Source organism: Schistocerca gregaria, chromosome 1 (genome assembly GCF_023897955.1).
Source record: "Schistocerca gregaria isolate iqSchGreg1 chromosome 1, iqSchGreg1.2, whole genome shotgun sequence".
Taxonomy (NCBI): domain Eukaryota; kingdom Metazoa; phylum Arthropoda; class Insecta; order Orthoptera; family Acrididae; genus Schistocerca; species Schistocerca gregaria.
In genome coordinates, this window is record NC_064920.1 from 1,073,475,078 (window position 1) to 1,073,497,786 (window position 22,709).

General features: G+C 37.4%; 1 protein-coding gene across 1 annotated transcript in view; it reads right to left on the reverse strand.

The window, feature by feature from the left end:
- Positions 1-318: 318 nt before the first annotated feature.
- LOC126288932 (Down syndrome cell adhesion molecule-like protein Dscam2) overlaps positions 319-22,709 on the reverse strand; it is a 412,211-nt gene continuing 389,820 nt past the window's right edge. Inside the window, exon 32 of the mRNA XM_049984899.1 lies at positions 319-838. Coding sequence (XP_049840856.1) covers positions 787-838 — 52 coding nt within the window. The 3' untranslated portion in view covers positions 319-786. The remainder of the gene's footprint in view (positions 839-22,709) is intronic.

Sequence of the window (22,709 nt, forward strand, 5' to 3'; positions counted from 1 at the left end):
TGTAAGAAACTGATGGTGTATTTTTAGTGTACCTTTGTGCCATTCCTTATTCATCTGCTGGTGACTATTTTTCTGTCCTTCTCTTTCTGTTTACTATGGCATATTAGTTACCTTAAAATATAGAAGACATTGCACAAAATATACTGTTACTGATGATTATTCTTTGAAGTATGGAACTGTAATCATTCTGTTTCACAAAATTAAATGTAGTAAATAAATGTGCCTGGCTACTGTGCTGCCAGGAGCATCTTAAAGTCCTTCAGTCACGTATCACAAATGTACATAAAAGGTAATATAAGAAGCAGAAAATACAGTATATATTTTTGATTAACATTTATTTTAAAAAAATTGTGTAGTTGAACACATCATTATATTTTATTTAACTCTGAAAATTATGTCAGTCTTGAAGAAAATATGACAAAATTAACATAAAATTATATTATGTAGCTGTCTGAAATTATTCTCTCTCATTCTTTGAATAAAAAGGGCAATTTTTCCCTTGTGGTATGTCACAAGATCACAACGTGACAAAATAGCTTCATGACTCTGTGTCAAATAGAGATAATACACCTGAGAAAAAGTTCACCATTCTGTGTCACAGTACAATACAATTCACCAAAAACAGCGATGTCAAAATGTCTCTTAGTAAATAAATGATTTCATACGAGACACCATTAAAAAGGTTCATTGGTCAATGTAAGCTCAGGTGAAAACCTACAGTTGTTCGGTATGAAACACATTGCAGAAAAAGGTGAATGTCTTGTCAGTTTCTTTCACCTTTCAGGATCAAACATGAATTGTATGTTGCATCCGCTCCTGTTCTTTCTGCTGAAGAAATCTGTAACAAAGAAAAGCGTGTTCAATATAGTATCTATTCATAAAGTAATGATATTCTGATTTGTTAACAAAACACTGAAAAATTACGATAATGTTATGTTTTTTACAGAATGAAATGGATAGTACTGCACATATCTCTCGGAGGAGAGTTGGTCTAACAATTATAATTTTAAATGATGTAAGGGGAGGAGAAACATTTTTCAACATATCTGGGAATATTTTTAATAATTTCTATTGCCTTTTCATTTATCATGCTTCATTACATTGCACTTTTGATTTTGTTTTGAGTGCTGGCCAATATATTTGATTGGATACCTGTCAGAAATTTTATTACTTTACTTAGACAGGAAACCTGATCTAAAATACAGGCCTGTGTGCATGTCTGTGATGTCAGCAATGTAGTGTTAGCAGCTGGCTGGCACAAATGCTTGCTTTGTCAAAGATTTTGTCAAACTTCTACTTCTTTGACCAAACTACTTCATTGGAGCTATTAAATGATTGTAAAATTCATCATCATAGTTGGTTGGTAATGAATACCAAACGGTTGACAACAGCATACATTCATAGTGAGCACATTGCTTGAACAGAAAGAGAAATGGAAATGATTGTGGGTGAAACTGTGTATAGCAAGAGGAGAAGTTCAAAGTGTTAACCAGAATTTGCTTCCTGAGGTGCAGCATAAGGATGTAAAGAACATAAATTGTTTGAAAGTGGAACTTTGCCTTCATGAAATGTTGTTGTGGTTGTTGTTGGGATGTTTAAGGGGGACTAAACAGCTGTCATCAGTCCCCCTCATGAAATGTGCCCCTTATATTTGCATACATGATATTCATTTGTGAAATACCATTCCTTAACTTCATTCACCACAATCAAAGTTTTTGGAAAGCCTGCAACTGTGTCATTCATAATTTAAATAATGAAACACTGCACTAGTCATGTATTTTTCCGTGCTTAATATGATACTTTTTTGGAATTTATTCTGACTATCAAAATGAAATATTCACATACGTACTTTTTGTGGTCTTTGTATGTGTGTTGTATGCTGTGTTGTTGCTGTTGTGTTTTTATGATTTACTGCAGTCAGACATGTTTCTTTTGTCCAATTTTCTGAAACATCACATAAAATAGCTGTGTAAATATTTGTTCTTTATCGTGGACTCATAACCACAATCTATTGGTTATGAACTGTAGATTAAAACTGAAGAAACTGCAAAAAGATGGGAATTTATGGAGATGGGACCTGGATAAACTGACTACACCAGAGGTTGTACAGAATTTCAGGGAGAGCATAAGGGAACAAATGGCAGGAATGGGGGAAAGAAATACAGTAGAAGAAGAATGGGTAGCTTTGAGGGATGAAGTAGTGAAGGCAGCAGAGGATCAAGTAGGTAAAAAGACAAGGGCTAGTAGAAATCCTTGGGTAATAGAAGGAATACTGAATTTAATAGATGAAAGGAGAAAATATAAAATGCAGTAAATGAAGCAGGCAAAAAGGAGTACCAACGTCTCAAGAACGAGATCGATGGAAAGTGCAAAATGGCTAAGCAGGGATGGCTAGAGGACAAATGTAAGAATGTAGAGGCTTATCTCACTAGGGGTAAGATAGATACTCCCTACAGGAAAATTAAAGAGACCTTTGGAGAAAACAAGACCACTTGTATGAATATTAAGAGCTCAGATGGAAACCCAGTTCTAAGCAAAGAAGGGAAAGCAGAAAGATGGAAGGAGTATATAGAGGGTCTACACAAGGGCAATGTACTTGAGGACAATATTATGGAAATGGAAGAGGATGTAGATGAAAATGAAATGGGAGATGTGATACTGCGTGAAGAGTTTGACAGAGCACTGAAAGACCTGAGTCGAAACAAGGCCCCCGGAGTAGACAACATTCCATTAGAACTACTGACGGCCTTGGGAGAGCCAGTCCTGACAAAACTCTACCATCTGGTGAGCAAGATGTCTGAGGCAGGCGAAATACCCTCAGACTTCAAGAAGAATATAGTAATTCCAGTCCCAAAGAAAGCAGGTGTTGACAGATGTGAAAATTACCGAACTATCAGTTTAATAAGTCACGGCTGCAAAATGTTAACGCGAATTCTTTACAGACGAATGGAAAAATTAATAGAAGCCAACCCTGGGCAAGATCAGTTTGCATTCTGTAGAAATATTGGAACACGTGAGGCAATACTGACCCGCAGACTTATCTTAGAAGACTCCTTCAAATTCTGAAAGTGGCAGGGGTAAAATATAGGGAGTGAAAGGCTATTTACAATTTGTACAGAAACCAGATGGTAGTTATTAGTCGAGGGGCATGAAAGGGAAGCAGTGGTTGGGAAAGGAGTGAGACAGCGTGGTAGCCTGTCCCCGATGTTATTCAATCCGTATATTGAGCAAGCAGTGAAGGAAACTAAAGAAAAATTCAGAGTAGGTATTAAAATCCATGGAGAAGAAATAAAAACTTTGAGGTTCGCCGATGACATTGTAATTCTGTCAGAGACAGCAAAGGACTTGGAAGAGCAGTTGAACGGAATGGACAGTGTCTTGAAGGGAGGATATAAGATGAACATCAACAAAAGCAAAACGAGAATAATGGAATGTAGTCAAAGTAATTCGAGTGATGCTGAGAGTATAAGATTAGGAAATGAGACACTTAAAGTAGTAAAGGAGTTTTGCTATTTGGGAAGCAAAATAACTGATGACGATTGGAGTAGAGAGGATATAAAATGTAGACTGGCAATGGCAAGGAAAGTGTTTCTGAAGAAGAGAAATTTGTTAACATCGAGTGTAGATTTAAGTGTCAGGAAGTCGTTTCTGAAAGTATTTGTATGGAGTGTAGCCATGTATAGAAGTGAAACATGGACGATAAATAGTTTGGACAAGAAGAGAATAGAAGCTTTAGAAATGTGGTGCTACAGAAGAATGCTGAAGATTAGATAGGTAGCTAACGTAACTAATGAGGAGGTATTGAATAGAATTGGAGAGAAGAGAAGTTCGTGGCACAGCTTGACTAGAAGAAGGGATGGGTTGGTAGGACATGTCCTGAGGCATCAAAGGATCACCAATTTAGTATTGGACGGCAGTGTGGAGGGTAAAAATCGTAGAGGGAGACCAAGAGATGAATACACCAAGCAAATTTAGAAGGATGTAGGTTGCAGTAGGTGCTGGGAGGTGAAGAAGCTTGCACAGGATAGAGTAGCATGGAGAGCTGCATCAAACCAGTCTCAGGACTGAAAACAACAACAACAACAACAACAACATTATAGAATAAATTCTTGCAGAACAGTGTACAAATCATGAAAAAGTATGTAACTGGAACAGTGTTTCATTAAATTAAAATCATGACTGCTATTTCTTCTAAAGATCATCTCACGACTAAGTTAAGATTTTTAGCCACAGGTGAAAGCTACTCAAGTTTTCAATACAGTACTTGAACCCCATAGTGTAACATTTTACACAGTATTCCAGAAACATGTGAACCAATATGTAAATAACCTAATGAGGATTTGTGCAGATTAGTTCAGTTATGTACATTTTGTACACCCTTAGCTTTTCACATCTCCATCTCCTCCTCCCGCATCCTTTCTTTTTATAAGTACGCTTTACTGCATCAACAGTTAACCAACTTTGAATGCAGCTCACTGCTGTTGCTGTTTCTTTGTAAGATTCAAGCAGCTTATTACAGTTATTGTAGTCAGTGTGTTTTGTGTTATGAAGAACTTTGTATTCTTCAGACTTTACAATGGTCACTGGTGGTTGGCATGCACGAAATGTACTTTGTCATTTTATAGCCTAAATGCACTGAAGTAAGCAAAGGAACATGTAAACAAAGGCCCTCTAACTTTTTCAAAGGTCTTTGCTAAAGTCTTCCTGTCAAAGATCTGACAAAAAGGCTTTGATCCAAATTTATCATTTACCACAAACACTACATTGTAAGCATCTCATAGATGTACACTCAGGCCTTTACTTCCATTGGCCATTTATGCCTTAGGTGACAAGAAGAAACTGTTTTATTCTTTTTGGTACTATGGTCCATACTCATCTCAGTAAATATAATTCTCTGTGCTCCCAATTTTGTGTTTTACTTGGGAGATGTCTAATGGCAACCAGGATAAATAACTTCTAAGAGCTACCATGAGGCAAAATTACTAATGTATAAGTACATGTGTACTTATAATAGAATACCAAAATAAAAAGAGAATCTCCTGTAAATACCATGTATTGTTTTTTGTATCATGAAAGCCATTAGTACAATTAACAATGAAAAAATTGTATGTAGAGGAGGAAGCTTAATTACACATTTCTTAATTTCATTTTTTTGCCATGGCTTGTCCTGAAGTGGTAATGTGTCCTGCTCTTAGACATATTGTAAGATACAGGTGAGTGCCTGCATAGTCAAATGGTAATAGTCAGTGCTTTCAGTGCAGGACACAGGTTTGATTCCACATAGCTCCTCAGATTCATCTGACATAGGGTGTTCTGGAATGGGGTTAGCCTCATGGGACCGAATAAGGAGCTGCGTCGATAAAGAAGCAGTGCCATCATAAAGGTTCACCTACTGTCAGTAACACCTGGAGGGGGGGGGGGGGGGGGGGTACTAGCGACATGTTGATCCTCATACTGCCTTTTAGGCAGTAGCTGGCCAATTGGAACAGACCTAAAGTGAGCAAACTTAAGGATTTATTTATATCTTTTATACTAAAAAGAATAATTTTGAACAGGTATTTTGTGTGATCTGTTGCAACCGTCTTTAAATATAAATGTGGTCAATGAACTGAGCTTTGATTTAAACAATTTTAGATGCACAAACCTAGGGATATTTTATGTCTGTGATGAAAAGAGATAATAGGAGTTCAGAATCTTAATTATGTCAAAACTGGAAAAATTATTTAATATATACTTACACTTAACAATTTTATTAGTCTTTGGAAGTGTCAACATCATTGTAGTAGTAGCCTATACATAGAATGGTACTTCAAAACTGTGCAGGAAACATGCAGTCCTTTGAGTGCTGTGAGAATTGGGCAACTAGTCACTGATACATTTAATGTATATATCATTAATGTGATGACACTGACTGTGAAGACAGAAAATGTAGGAAGGTCGTTATTTAGAGAAGTCAGGTGGAAGGGTAGAGCTAAGAGAAATTGAGGAAATGAAACACACACTTTATTGGAATGGTGGACAAGAGAACAAAAATGGAGTGGATATAATCATAAAACCAATCCTTGAAGAATAGATGGAAGCAGTAGAACACACAAGTGACAGAATGATGTTTTGGCTGAGGACAAGAAATCAAGTTAGTGGCTTTATTCAAGTATACATGCTACAGACAAGAAATAAAGAGAACATCAAGGAATTCCTAGTTAAATCAGGGAATGAAATTATGGATGTGGAAGTGATAGTGACAGGTGGGAAAGGAAAGACTAGGGAAGGAAGAGTTAATTGTCCCATAAGGATATGGGGAAAAAACAAGGAAGTAGAGAAATGGGTTCATTTTCGTAAAATAAATGGTTTGACTGTGGGCAACACATGGTTCAGGAAGAAAAATAGCCAAAGATAACAAGATACGGGTAGTGAGATAGACGGACAAAGATGGCCATTGACTACTTTCTGGTAGGAAAGCAAAATCATGGACTGTTGATAGATGTAACTGCACTCCAAGAAGAAGCTTTCAGTGGAGACCATCAAGTAGTGGTGGCAAAGATGAGGATCGATAAAATAGAAGGAATAAAGGAAAAAATGGGGAAGAAAATAAAAGTGCAGAAAGTAAAAGACAGGAAGGTACAAGAAAAGTTCACAGAATTGCTTAAGTTTAAAATACCAAGCACTGAATGTGGAAGTCTGGAAGAGGAATGGGGTAAATTTGAAGAGGTATTTTTAAGCTCTGCGGAGAACATCTGTGGCAGAATGTCTGGAAGGGCAAGGAGTGAGTGATATGTACTAGCTCTATATGTACAGTTAAAATTACTCTTCTTTTAGAAACATTTAAAATTATGAAATATTTGGGACATTTAAAATTCATATTATTGATTGTGCAATCTGACAATATTTATTAAATTTATTTCTGGATTCATTTATAAAATAATGATATAACTTGGTCAAGATTCTCAGTTTGTCAACAAATTTTGTAAACTCCTTGGAATATAGTTAGTACTGAATGGATTTATAGTGGGCATGCCTCTGATATGATTGGATGTGTTTTTACGTTTGGCAATAACAATGTAATTTTCGATAATGAAGTGGAAATTGCAAAGACAGTGTGGGGTAGAAAAATGAGAAAAAATAAAAATCAAGATAAAAACAGGCATTTCTCTGGTAGTTATTACACCAACTGGAACCACGAAAACTAGAAAGCCAAAAATTTCAGCCTCAAGAATCAACCCCTAGACGTGAAGAACTGGAGCCAACAATCAGGAAAAAAGATACGTAAAAAGTTTATTGTAAATCTTAATCCTCTCAAAGCTTATTAAATGAATTTATTATGAAATGAGGGAAGGTAAGATTACAAGTAGATGATATATAGGCAGTGGCTATCTCTTCTTCTGTGACTTTGTCCATCTCCACATGCTGTACTGTAGAGGTAGGGCGGAGAGCGCGTCTGATCTGCCATTTCGAGTACCCGTTTTTCCTAAATATAGTTTTGAGGTGTTCCAGCTCATGGGGCAGACTCTCACTGTCTGAGATGGTGTGCGCCCTGCGCACCAGTGCTTTTAGTACCCCGTTCCTCTGTGAAGGCTGGTGGCAGCTATTTGCTTGCAAATACAGGTAGGTGTGCGTTTTCTTCCTATATATCCCATGGCCCAGGGTGCCATCCGCTCTTCTTTTGACCATGACTTCCAGGGATGGTAAACTTCCTTCTGCTTCGGTCTCCATGGTGAATTTGATGTTCGTATGTATGGAGTTCAGGTGTGTAAGGAAGTCTAGGAGGTTGTCCCTTCCATGGGGCCACGAACGTGTCATCAACATAACATAGAAAACAAGTAGGCATAGTCATAGAATGGAGAGTGTACAGGAAGGAAAACATACGGGGACTGTATTGATTTTTATTGATTGGGTCTGATGCCAAATCAAAATAGAGTACATGCAAAATGATGGCGGGTTACTGCTACAGTTCAAAATGGACATTCCTACAAAACAGAAGTAATTCAAACTACTAAATAAAAACTTTTACAAAAAGAAATGCTATTGAAGAAAGTTCTGACGAATTTTTAGTTAAAAACTTATCACATGAGATTTTAAATTCAACACCATTCACTTGTGCATGTTGGGAACTGCCACTGCTTATAGCTTCAGAGGACAGTGAAGCTACATTAGTTTGGAGAGATCGACTTCAGCTGTACTAATATTTATCCAAACCATGACTGGTTTTGGTATTTTAAAATCCCATCTTCAGGTGTAAGAAACTAACATACTAAGCAGAGGGAGGGAGGAAATTTTGTGCAAAATAAGTGTAAAAGCCAAAAGAGCACATTGCCAAAACAAGGTGACTTACTTATTGTTTTTGGTACCACATAGCATGCAGTCAGATCAGTCAGCACAAAAGCTACAATCGTAGCATGTTGGCAGAACCAAAAAAAAAGAGCCAAATAATCAAACTGACCTAAAACCGAAGATGATATTTTAAAACCCAAAAACTGGTTGTGATTTGATTAAATATTAGTAAAATTGAAGTGGATCAGTCTAACTTAATTATCAGATGACCTATGTACCAAATCTTGTGAAGCACATTGTTTTGTAATATCAACTTTTTATTCCAGCAATTTTATTTCACTTATTCATTTTTCTTTTCTGTGTCTTTGAGCTGATAGATCGACTTCACTTCCAACAGAAACAACTGTTATGGATGCTCTGCAGGAGTTTGTGTTTTTACCAGTGCTCGAATTATCACTCAGTTTCAACCTGAAAGTAATATACAGGTGTTACTTTAAATGAAGACTTAAGGCTGCATTCAAATTTGTTTTATAGAAGTGTTTTCAACTAGGCCCAGACCTGTTAGTTCACTGTAACATGTTATGTAATACAAATCATATTCATTTAATAAATGATTTTTAGGTACCTGTCTCTAAGAAACTTTTGTCAAGCTTTCCCCTAACTATGAATGTGTTTCAGCTTTTCCATTATGTAAGTGTTGGTACGGAACATCATCTTCATCACCATTTTCTTCTAGCAGTAAGTACAAATATAACAGAAAATTGCAATTACTAATCTGAGAAATGTGTGTGTACATGTGCAAATTGTTCACGAAAGAGCTGCAGGCATATGTGACATGCTCAGGCAGCACACTCAAGTAGAATAATTTAACTTCTATTTTCTCCATAGTGAAGTGAGACATGACATTCATTCCAGCTTTAAAAACAATTTCAATGGGTTAGATCCATTTAGTACACAGCCATGAATCACCTAAAATGAACCAAACATAAAGTAGCCAGCAACCACATTTTTCACTGCAAGTGCTTCAAATTTTGTGCACACAGTACTTGGAAATTAAGTACCACAGGAACTATGATCAGTATTGTAAAAACAGTTTCAGACCACAGCGAATTGATGAAGTGTCTATCAGATATGAAAAAAAAAAAAATCAATTTTGTGTGCCAATTAGTTTTCTCAGAATTGTCTGAGAGGTATTATCTACAGCAGTGAAGAAAATGCACAAATGTGAACCCAAGTCATTTTTAATTTTTTTGAAGTGAAATGATGACCTCTACCAAAAAAACTAACTCAAGGGGTTGATGGTGGTTTGTTTCACTTACAGTATTTTTTACTGTTTAATGAATTTTTATTGCTTACAGCCTGAAAATCAGAAAATTCAATTTTCTCATGTACTGCTTTGAGGGAACTGTTCATTACTTTCCTATGAGGTCTTTTCTCTTAATACTGCTCACTATATATATTTTTATGACTTCAACAGTATATCAAACAGCTTCTTACTTGTAAGTAAGCTCAGCAGTTGAAATGCCCAATTAGTTGCAATCAACAAAATGTATCTGTATGCCTTTGGCCTCAGATGTAGCTGTTTGCTCAGTTTTAATATGGCAGACTTCGACATACACACTAAATTTGCCTGGATTGCAGCAGAGTTTCTATTGTGTATACATTCTATTCTGTGGCACAGTGCTGCTTGTGGGAGTGTGAAACGACATGGTGGGGACAGACTAGGAGCTGCTAGGTACAGCCATGAGGCTTTTTTGGGAGGGGGTAGGTGTAGGGGGAGTGAAAGGAAAAGGAGAGAAGAAAAGGGGAAGACGACTTTAGGTGTGTTGGTGGAAGAGAAGGCTGTTTTGCACTGAAGTGAGAGCAGAAATTGGGATAGGTAAGTCGAGGACTGGGTGTAGAAAAGGTTGAGGCCAGGGGCATTAGGGGATTGTAGAATATATTGCTGGGAGAGTACTCACTTGTGCAATTCAGATAAGCTGGAATCAGTAGCAGGGATCCATATGTCACATGCTGTGAAACAGTCATGGAAGAGAAGCACGTGGATTCTCTGCAAAACACTGTGATTGCCTTATCATTTAAATCATTCACCAATCGAGCGGTCGCTCGGCAACAGCTACAGTTAGCAAATAACGTTGCGAGAATGTAAAAGGTGAACGACCTGTGACGTAACTTGTTTATTGTCGAAGCGCCATCAGAGATACAGTGAGTTATTGACTTTGAAAACCGCGGCGCGAAAAACGGACAGAAGAACACTTTTACACACTTTTTTTTTAATGTACGGGATATTCTCGATGAAGAGTTACTTATTCTTCTCTTGTCTCTTGTAACTTGTGTCGGACGCTCATGTCTTGCCGCCGTATTATTATCGTTAAAAATATTATTATTTTAGTGTAAAGTAAAGTGCAATACTGCATAGCAGTAAATTTATTGTGCGACGTGTATGTGAAAACGTCAAAGGAATTATTGTCATTACCAGAAGAGAAGTGCCAGTCAAAACGGCATCCATTTTAAATGTTTCGTGGCAGTGTAAGTTCTTCTATTAATTGCCATAAATTTAGATTTAAATGGAATTGGTGTATAGACTATTTAATGTAGAATCTATGTCTCACTCCTTCATGAAGTTATTTAATTTTCTTTATGTTTCTGCCAAATAGAGTGTTAATAGTCACGAATTCTTTCGTCGAAATCGGACGGAAGTTGTATGCGGCGAAATATTTTCTCCGCGCCACATTCTACTGGTAAATGCATGATAAACTACGGTCCCTTAGGAAATTCATGTTGAGCTATCCAAAAGTAATTATATTTTGAATAGGCATTTACTCTCCTCTGCAATGCAACTTCCGACTGATCAGACGATCCAACAAGAGGCAGCCTCACACGGTCGGCGTTTGCAAATATGTTTCTACCGCTGATTATAGCTATATGTTGCAGCACAAAAGAAACATATTGTTATAATTAGCGACTACGAACGGGGACGTTTATAACGTATGTTTATGTATACACATTACGTAAACACATCGTTATTATTGGCGCCCGAACAGGGACGCGAATTAAAAAAAAAAAAAAAAAAAAAAAAAACCTCAAGGGAATAAAAATTTATATAAGATACGCATTGTGGGAATATTCATAAAGAATTGTAACTAATCTTGTGATTTTTATTTGTTGCATGGCATCAAACACTATCCAATAAAATTTCCATTGAGCGGAAGAAACGAGATATTCAGAGTAAATTACGGAAGAGTTTTTTTTTTTTTTTTAAACCGAATTTGTGCGAAAGTCTAATTGCAACGCCCAAGGCAGTCATCAGTAACGTAAGTTAAAATTTCGTTAGCCGTAGCCAAGCTTCCTTATTTTCATCCGACATTAATCAATTTGTGACGATCTTTAGTAGTTGCAGTAAATATTTGCTTTGAATTCAGTGGACTGCATTTAGTAGATTGGTAATTTCTTTAAGTATTGTTTAAATTCCATTGTTGTGTATTGCATATAATTTGTTTTTAAATGTGCGCTGCCTGTTCACGGAGCTGACCAGCCTTAGTTTTCATTTATTTTGACCATTGTGCAGCCATACTTTCTTTTCGGTCCAGAATAGTCTCTTGTTCTCGTGACGTGCAACTCCCGACATTCCGATCTTGTGGCGTAGCAGTGACAACCGACTGGCAACCTATAAGTTACATCTCTGTCAACAGCTGACGGACGTAGCTCAAACGAACTTCATTGACTTACTGTTCGTAAATAAGTGAGCTGTGGCAGACGACAAAATGTCCTCACTAGATTCAAATGAACAGAACGAAACGTGTGAATTGTCGCGTCGCTTACGGTCCCGCAGGGTAATTAGTAGGGCTGAGACACCAATCGAAACAATTGTAGCAAGTGAAGTGGGAAATCTTGCGGACTTTGGTGCCTCACACCATATTGTTACCGGTACTGAAAGAGACACTGAAGTCGTAGCCATATACCGGTTACAAGGGAGGCAGGTGAAAGCAAGTCAGGGGTAGTGACAGACGATGTATTCAAACAGCTACTGAGTCAAATAAGGCAAATGATGCAGGACGGAAATCGCCAATTGAAAGAGGAAACTCGCCAAATGGTGAATTCTATTAAAAATGATTTGAAAGACGAAAATAGACAAATGTTAGCCTCGCTTGAAGATAAACTTTCTACAGTAAGCGAAGAAATAAAAACTGTTAGAGAAAATGTAGCCAAAGAAGTAGCAAAGCAAGTTAAGGATGCTGTTTCTCAAATGCGAAGTGGAATAATTATTGAACTGAATGACACTTTAGCTACCATGCAAATCGAGACAGCTGACATCCGAAACGCAACCAAGAATCTTGACTCCACTGTAACCACGGTTAATCACAGATTAGACAGAGTAACTACACAGGTAGAAAAACTAACCGAGGGAATGTCAAACTTGATTCTGGAAACTGAAACGAAAGTAAAGGAGAGGCTAGACAGTCATGAGAGAGAATTTAGAGAAAAGTATGAGAACTGGATTGCTGGAAAGGACAAATTTGTCGAAGATAAAATTAACAAAGACCTAGTAGAGACTGTGAAAGCAACCACTCTTGGTATCTTGTCAGCTCCTGGAAGCTCCGGAGATACCGTAATGTCTGAACTCGGTAGCATTAGGCGTACTCTTCAGCAAGAATTACCAAATTTGAAGCAAGAGGTAACAGAACAGCTAAATAACCTGAATGCACAAGTGAGTAGTAGTTCCCGAATACAGAGACCGAATTATCGCAACTCGTTAGCCTCAGAGGAAGAAGATGAAATTATTTCGGCAATTTCGAATACCTGTTGTATCTAATGAACACACTTCACCACCACATATTCCAGTTAGTCACCGAAACCAAGAATCTGATTCAGTAGTAAAAATGATGAAGGAAAAAAGCATGATAAAGCATCGAATCTTTCAAACCTTTAACCCGGAAAAACGAAATATCCACCCAATTGTTTTTCTTCGTGGATTCTCTGGCATTTTTCCAAATTCGTGGACTGATAGACAGCGTATCCCATTTGTTACCGGATATATAGGTGGCGAATCGGCAATATGGGGAACCGAAATGGTGAAAAGTGTCAAACGTATGAGGAATTTGAGAACTGTTTCCTCAGCAAATTTTGGAGCAAAGGTGTTCAGAAGCGCCTTCGTAAAGAAGTCTATAATGCAGTACAATTTGACCCCAGGAATAGTAGCCTGAGAAAGTACTTCGAAAAATATCTTGGGAAACTCAGGTATTGGGATAACCCTATCAATAGCAAAGATGTAATTATGATTCTCAAGTCTAAATTACCAATTTCAATTCGTGAAAAGCTGATAGCCATACTCGATGATGATCCAGATACTTTTGTGTCGATATTAGATTCTCTAGACCTGATCTATGAGGACATGAGAGCTAACAAACCACGGATTCCTCCGCACAGTTCTTGGCCACAACATTACGAGAGTAACGGCTATGCAAAGCCAGGGAACGGTTACAAAAATAGTAACGATTGGCAAAACGGAGATAAAGGCAATGGGTATCCGCACAAAAGGAATAAACATAATCGACACAACCGATTCAATCCGGTGTATAACACTACTGGTGGTAACCAGTACGGCAATCAACCGTACAAGCAGAAGTTTGGAAATGGTTTCAGTCAAAATGGTTGGCAACAGCAGAGCGGATCGCAATGGAATGCACCGTACTTGCGCAGCCAACACTCAAATTACGAGCAGCAAAAAACACCTGATAACGCCCACTCATACCAATACAACTCCGCGCCTGGTAAAAATCAAGCGCAGGGAATGTACAGAAACACACAGTTTAACGGCAAACCACAGTGTGAAGGTGGATTTCACAGTAACAATTCCGGAAATAATAATAGTAATAAAAATCATCAGACCCCGCGAAGGCATTACAATCCCCCTGTATTTTTCGCAAACGCGGAAGACAGTAACATGTATTGGACACCAGAACAAACGCAGCAACATTTTGACACAAGGTTTGTGCATAACAGTAATTTTGTTCCTCAGTGTTCTCACAATGTCAGATTAGTCGAACTTTCTAATGATGAAGGCCAATCAAAACCACACAAGCAGGAAAACTTAAGTTCAGCATCTGAAAGCTCCCTAAGTGATGCTGTGAGACAGAATGGGGGCGACCACTTCGACGGAGAGACTAGCCATGACGTACTTGTACTGAGATAAGGTGTTAACTTATAAAGTAGGCGAAAAGGTCTTGCTAAAAACACACTTTAAACCATCGTTGCTCTTACGCAAAAATCGAAAATGGCAAAGTCTTTTTGAGGGACCTTACGAGATCCTTCGTACACCGCACACAGGTTGTTAACTGATTTGTGATCCCGCAAATGGAAAAATAAAAGGGTTATATCACCACTCTGATCTTAAAAAATATCATGCTACAGAATAAGTCAAAAGGAAAGCTTTATAATGGCAAGAGAAGGTTAGCCACTAGTGACTAAGTGACAACTGATCTGACTTCGTAAAAAAAAAATGCTTAGAATAAATTACACGACAGTGAGACTGTCTTGCTATACAGCAGAGAATTTAAAATATGTTATCTTGAGCCATAATTTAAGTACAGGCAAGCTGATAAATAATAAAAAAAATTCTTATTTAACAAAGAAAGTGATCAACTCCAAGAACTCTAGTTTTTAAGATTTAGTTTTAAGGAGATAATATTTAAGAGAAAAATGAAATATAAAGCGAAGGATGTGCCTAACAAGCCGGCTTCTGCGATATGAAATGCTAAAGAAGTGAAAATAAAACATAGTATGTGAGAAATTTTTTTTAAGTTCAAGGAGCAATGATCGAGAAATGAAATTTATTTTTGTCAAGGACAAGGGTCGCTTGTCAGTTATTGGTTCCCGATCCCACTAAAAAGGAAAACAAGTAACTAGTTTCTAAGTCAGCTATGTCTAGATTAAGTTCTAATGTACATAGAAATCTGGAACAGGTTCATCTCTGCATTAAAATAACGTAATGTTTACGAACCATGTGAGTTACTTGTAAGTACCCACATGACCACGAAAGCGCTATCCTTCAGCTAGATAAACAAAGTAGAATTAATTGTAATTGCAATACGCAGGTCAGATACATTCAAAGCCATAAGTGAAATAAATACCAAGTATAAGAGCGTAAGTGACAAGGCCAAAGCAATTATGACTTACGGTCATATATTAGAGGTCAATGCAGTGTAGCGCAAGCAGGCGTCAACGCGAGAATAAGACATCGGCAAAACAAGGCAACTAGTTCTTACGTTCAGCGCGCACGCACGCGTGCGGCGCAAAGGAAAATTAATTTCTAAGTCATAAGGAACAAGGAGTTGTTTGCTAGATTTCTTCTTCTATGTACTATTATACCTATGACTTTCTTCTGAATTTGTGTAAATATCCTAACCCGCCTAAACCCGTCCCATAGACTTGACGTCACAGATTGAGAAATGCGGTTGACGTGGTTGGTTTGGCATACGATTTTCAAAAGGGAAACGCGTGAACGAAATAGGGAAAAGCTAGTTTTGAAATGTCTTTATTTTTCCTTTTAAAGTCAATCCGAGACGCAAACCTAGATCGTGATAAGGAATTTGAATATTTTCTTGAATGGTGTTATGTTCTCATGTTAGAGGGCGATCAAATGTGACTGATTGATCCTCACATCTAGTAAAAAGAGGATTTTTGTTGAAATGACAGTTATAACTTTAATGAATAGAAAGAACGATTCAAATGAATTAAAATAACAATAATAATTGCTAACAGATCGGAGAAACTAATGTAGTGTGACTGTGAACTAAAAGCATAATTAGTCTTAGAGAAAGATGATGAACAATGTAAAGCGAAATGTTATAGTTACCAACAAAGTAACAGAAATTGAAATGGACATGATAATCAAAGCTTTCAACTAGCAAGCTTCAAAGTGAGATGAGCTATTTGATTATAAACTGTAAAAAAATTGTGTACATAGTAGTGTGTAAGTGAAGGCTTAAATGCTGTGGAAGTCTGCCACAGAGACGAAGCAATGCATCGTTGTTATAAGTAAGTGATAATTTCATTCACGATGAAGATAAAAAGTGTTAAACATGCAGATAGGCCGACGGACAATGACAGTCCGGTTGTGTAACCGAAGGCGGTGATTATGTGCAGTGCGTCGGAAACCAAGTGTGTTAGCTGCTTTGCAAAGTGCGAGCACTAGGCTACCTTAAAAGCTTCAAAATCGGCTGGAAAATGTGGAGGCAGGGATGGCTTCAATGGAGTCTCTGTCCCTGGTAATCCTCGTCCCTCCGCACCAGCTCAGCAAACCACAACGCCATCGACGCAACGTGTTCACTGAACCGTGCACGGAGAAGCTGAAATACCACGAGGAGGCTAGTGAGCGCCTCGAGTTGCGATTCAGCTCTAACAATCAGCCTGTGACATCGACGCAACAAACGCGTTAAATTTAAAGTGATGTACTAGCACAGCACTCCCACTGCAGTTCGACGAAACAGACTTTCCATGAAAGCCGCTCTTAAAATAAAAGACTCTTATATGAGTTCACAACATATCACATACTATGCTAATGTTATATCCCGTGAATGAAATGCGAACAGCCAAACCACACGCGAGTAGTGACAAAGTCAAATTCCTATGAATCCCAAGTCCTAAAATTAGATTTAAGCTTAGTTCTTAGACTAATGGGTATTTATATTTTTGTTACATGTAACGTGTGTACGTTACGTGCGAGTGAGACAGGCCCGCCAGAGCTGATGAAAAGTTTTCTACTCGGAGAACGCGAAGTAGCGATCCAACTTCTCAAGGGATAAGCTTCACCTGGAGAAGAATCAAATTTTAACTTACCTGTCAAATACACAAACAGTGAAAGCGTAAAAATCATGACAACTAGTGAGCAATGGTAAATGGACATGTGTGAGAAATTCCATGTGTGAGAATTATATATGTATAAAAATGGACACATGGGTGAGAATTATGTGTATAAAAATGGACCCGTGTGAGAAATTCCATGTGTGAGAATTGTGTGTGTATTAAAAGATAAATCCTATTTGTTTTCTTTCAGGAACAAAGAGCCTATGAGCTCTGGATAATGACTTGAGGACACAAAGATGGTCGTTATGAATTCTGTAAAAAAAGACTGTAATGAGTATAACGTATAATCTCCATTGTAAACTTTGTAGATTTACTGTCTTAGTTTTTAAACTTTTTTGTGTGTCTTTACCTTAAGAATTGTCTTAGTCTATGAATGAGAGATCACCATATTTGTGTAATCCTAATAATCAAATGACAGATACTGTGTTTGGTCAATGCAAATCTGTAAAGTACTCAATCCCATAATGTTAATGGCGACATGTGAATCTTGGTAATCTCCTTGATTTCCAAGATTCCCATGGAAGGCAATGTAACATTATGTGATTGCCTTATCATTTTAAATCATTCACCAATCGAGCAGTCGCTCAGCAACAGCTACAGTTAGCAAAGAATGTAAAAGGTGAACGACATGTGACGTAACTTGTTTATTGTCGAAGCGCCGTCAGAGATACAGTGAGTTATTGACTTTGAAAACCGCGGCGCGAAAAACGGACAAAAGAACACTTTTACACACTTTTTTTAAATGTACGGGATATTCTCGATGAAGAGTTACTTATTCTTCTCTTGTCTCTTGTAACTTGTGTCGGACGCTCATGTCTTGCCGCCGTATTATTATCGTTAAAAATAATATTATTTTAGTGTAAAGTAAAGTGCAATACTGCATAGCAGTAAATTTATTGTGCGACGTGTATGTGAAAACGTCAAAGGAATTATTGTCATTACCAGAAGAGAAGTGCCAGTCAAAACGGCATCCATCTTAAAATTCTTCATTGTAGTGTAAGTTCATCTACTAATTGCCATAAATTCAGATTTAAATGGAATTGGTGTATGGACTATTTATTTAGTGTAGAATCTATGTCTCACTCCTTCATGAAGTTATTTAATTTTCTTTATGTTTCTGCCAAATAGAGAGTTCACAGTCACGAATTCTTTCGTCGAAATCGGACGGAAGTTGTATGCGGCGAAATATTTTCTCCGCGCCACATTCTACTGGTAAATGCATGATAAACTACAGTCCCTTAGGAAATTCATGTTGAGCTATCCAAAAGTAATTATATTTTGAATAGGCATTTACTCTCCTCTGCAATGCAACTTCCGACTGATCAGACGATCCAACAAGAGGCAGCCGCACACGGTCGGTGTTTGCAAATATATTTCCACCGCTGATTATAGCTATATGTTGCAGCACAAAAGAAACATATTGTTATAATTAGCGACTACGAACGGGGACGTTTATAACGTATGTTTATGTATACACATTACGTAAAAATATTGTTATAGTGTGTAATGGGACACCCTTTTCTAACATAACCACCAATACCATTTTTATACTAACGATTCTTGGCATGTCTTACTTGAAAGAGGGTGAACTGTTGACCAGCAGCAAGGAGCAGATCTCAGCTGATTAACTAAAAGAATTTCATTTGATTTTGTATACAATGTATTATATTCCAGGCTAAAATGTATAAAAAGAAATTAATTTGTTATTACTCTGTACATACTGTTAAAATCACTCTTCTTTTAAAAGTATTTGAAATTATGAAATTTCTAGTACACTTAAAATTCATATTATTAAGTGCACAACCTAATGCTAATTATTAAATTTATTTCTGGATTCATTTATAAAATAATGTTATAACTTGGTGATGATTCTTCTTTTGTGAAGAAAGTTTGTAAACTCTTTTGCTTTATAAACTCTCTGGAATATTGTGAGTACTGCAGAATAGAACTAGTAGTGGGTATGGCTCTGATGGAAACTCACGTTTTTAATTTTGTCTACAACAATATAATTCATGGTTTTATGAAAATGAAATTGTGAAGTCGGTGTGATATAGAAGGATGGGATGAAATAAAAGAAAATAATAGTAAGAGAAAGTGCTTCACCAATTATTTAGCCATCTGGAATCCAGTAAGTCACAATTTCAGCCACATGAATGTGCCCCTAGACGCAAGACTTGGAGCCAACAAGAAGCGAAGATGAATCTTACACCTCTTGAAGCTCTTGAAAATAATGACGAGATGAAGAGAAATTTAATGGTTATGTGTGGGAGGGTAAAACTACAAGTTTCTGGCAGAGGGTTCATCTAATTTTCTTCACAATACTCCTCTATTATTCCAATCTCATACAGCACGTAGAAAAAATTAACACTTCTATCTTTCCAACTGAGCTCCAATACCCTTATTTTATTACGATGATTGTTTCTCCCTATGTAGGTCGGCATCGAAAAAACATTTTTGCATTCGGAGGAGAAAGTTGGTGATTTAAATTTCATGAGAAGATTCCGCCACAACGAAAAACATCTTAATTGAATGATAATCACAACAAATCCTGCATCATTTCAGAGACTCTCTCTCTCCAATTTCGCAATAATACAAAACAAGCTGCCCTTCTTTGAATTTTCTCAATGTAATCTGTCAGTCCTATCTGGTAAAGATCCCACACCACACAGTGGTATTCTAAAAGAGGATGGATAAGCCTAGTATCGGCAATCTCTTTAGTAGATCCGTTGCACAGTCTAAGTGTCCTGACAATAAAATACATTCTCTGGTTAGTCTCCCCTCAGTATTTTGTGTGTGTTCCTTCCAATTTAAGTTGTTTGTATTTAGTTGAACTTTACTTTGGAGAATGCGAGAAATGCACAATGTATTGGACAGCATGTTCAGCAACTGGGTGATCCTGCTGTCTCTTTCCACAGTTTTTCAGTGGCCATTCATGTGGACAGACAGCTTGTTAATTACCATGACCACATAGAAAGCAGCAAAGTGGTTGCAGCTTGGTTTGTACACCATACGACTGCCTTTAATGGGTTTGGAAATGCCTGTGACTGTACTGGAATAGGTAATGGTGAGATGATGTATTGAACAAGTCTTGCACCTAGGTCTATTGTAGGGATATGAGCCATGTGGTGAGGGATTGGGGCCAGATGTGGAGTAGTTATTGACAAGGATACAGCATAGGTTTGGAGGGTGGTGGAATACCACTGTTGAAAGGGTAGGAAGGATAGTGGGTAGGATATCACTCATTTATGGTCATGATGAGAGGTAGTCAAAAGCCTGATGGAGAATGTGATTCAGTTTTTCTAGTCCTGGATTATACAGAGTCAAAAGCAGAGTGCTCCTTTGTGGTCAGACGGTGGGTATGTGGAAGGTGATGGATGACCGAAGAGACAAGGCATGGGAGATATGTTTCTGTACAAAAGGTTTGGTGAGTTATTTTGGCCTGTGAAGGCATCTATGAGATGGTTGGTATAACTGGAGAGAGACTGCTTGTCACTGCATATGTGATAACCACAGGCGGCTACAGTATGGAATGAACTTCTTTGTAGGGAATGAGTGGCAGCTGTCAAAGTGGAGGCATTGCTGGCAGTTAGTAGGTCTGATATGGAAGGAGGCACTAATATAGCTTTGCTTAAAGTGGAGGTCAACATCAAGTAAGGTGGCTTGTTGGGTTGTGGAGGACCAGGTGAAGTGAATGGAGGAGAAGGTGTTGAGGTTCTGGAGAAATGTGGATAGGTTGTACTCACCCTCAACCCAGATCAAGAAGGCGTCATTAATGACTGTGAACCAGTTGAGTGCTTTGGATTACAGGTGTTTAGGAAGAATTCCACTAGATGGCCCATGAGTATGTTGACATAGGATAGTGCCATGGGGGTGCCCATAGTTGTGTCACACATTTTTGTTTGTAGGTTCCATGATCTAGGAAACAATGCAGGCACAGTATGTGGGACTAGGTTCTGGCTTCGACTAGGGAAGGGGAGCAAGGATTCATAATGGAGGAAAAAAACATAAAAATATGTAAAACAACAGGATAAAACTTGTATAAATAAGTAAAACACAAAAATATCTCATAGAAAGGGTTGAACTGGTGATTTATGTAGAAAAAAGATGAAACCTGTGGGAGTACAGCCAAGAGTGAAAGGTGAAAATGAACTAAAACTCTTTTTAATTACATTTTTTCATTGTACTCAAGACTGTTTTCACAAATGCTGATCACTCCAAACAGTTGCGTATTGCTGTTGAATTGATACTACGTTACTTTGATGAGTGCACATCTGTATGGTGGCTGCAGTCAAATCAGAATTCTCATTACAACAAGATATTCCAATTAACAATAACCCATTCCAGTCGTCCCAACCAGGAAATTTTGTGGTCATATTAAGAAACAAACCTGGGTGCTTCACATAGCAGTTGACCAATCAGCTATGGGGATGGACTGTGTGTAATCTTTTTGTATTATCCTTGTGTAGGTGCTGTTAGGAAAGCCACAGACTGGAGCAAGAAACTGAAGCTTCGCAATTACCCTCAAAGCATGCTTCAATAATTCATTATTTGAGTAAGTAATACAGGCAAAAATATGGAGCAAACCAATTTAAATTCAGAGTGTATACATTCACTTTACATCCGTCACTTACTGAGGGTTGTACTAGTGACCAAAGTACCAATTCTTGCCACTGGGGAAAAAAGAACAGTATATGTAAGACAAAAAGAGAAAGGATGGCCTCAAGTCTTAAGAAATATAGCCCCAGATCTAATTTTGTGTTTAGTTTGAATATAATAGAGGGAAACATTCCACGTGGGAAAAATATATCTAAAAACAAAGATGATGTGACTTACCCAACGAAAGCGCTGGCAGGTCAATAGACACACAAACACACACACAAAATTCAAGTTTTCGCAACCAGTGGTTGGTTCATTAGGAAAGAGGGAAGGAGAGGGAAAGACAAAAGGATGTAGGTTTTAAGGGAGAGGGTAAGGAGTCATTCCAATCCAGGGAGCGGAAAGACTTACCTTAGGGGGAAAAAAGAACAGGTATACACTCAGCTTACTTTTGTGTATGTAATTAATTTCCTAATTCATTTTGACTATTCTTAGTTAATATCTTTTGTTATATGTTCAAAATAGTAATTGTTTCGTGACTTAGATTCTTTTGTTGACTTATAAACAAATATAAATTGTTATTAATTATAAACATTTGGAAGAAGAACTACTAGGATTCTTAAAGTATTTATTTGGCTCCATTAGAAAACATATTAGCAAAGCCAACCCTTAATTAATTCCAAAATAATTAAAAGGTGTGTCAAAACTATTGTTTATATAACTGTATCTGTTAATTATATTATTTAAACAAATAATTTGACCTAATCTTTGTGACAGAAGAAACTGTTAAAAAAGAGGAATTTTTCGATGTTTTCAGTTAATTGAATGATTTATGTTTTAATTGTAATTTCTGTAAATTAAGCATCAAACAATGTCTAGTTTCAGACCTAGTACTTTGTTGGTCCTGAGACGGTCAGTCCATGGCTGATTTTGAGACAGGAAGTCTGTATCAGTTAGAGTAACAATAATGCATTAACTTA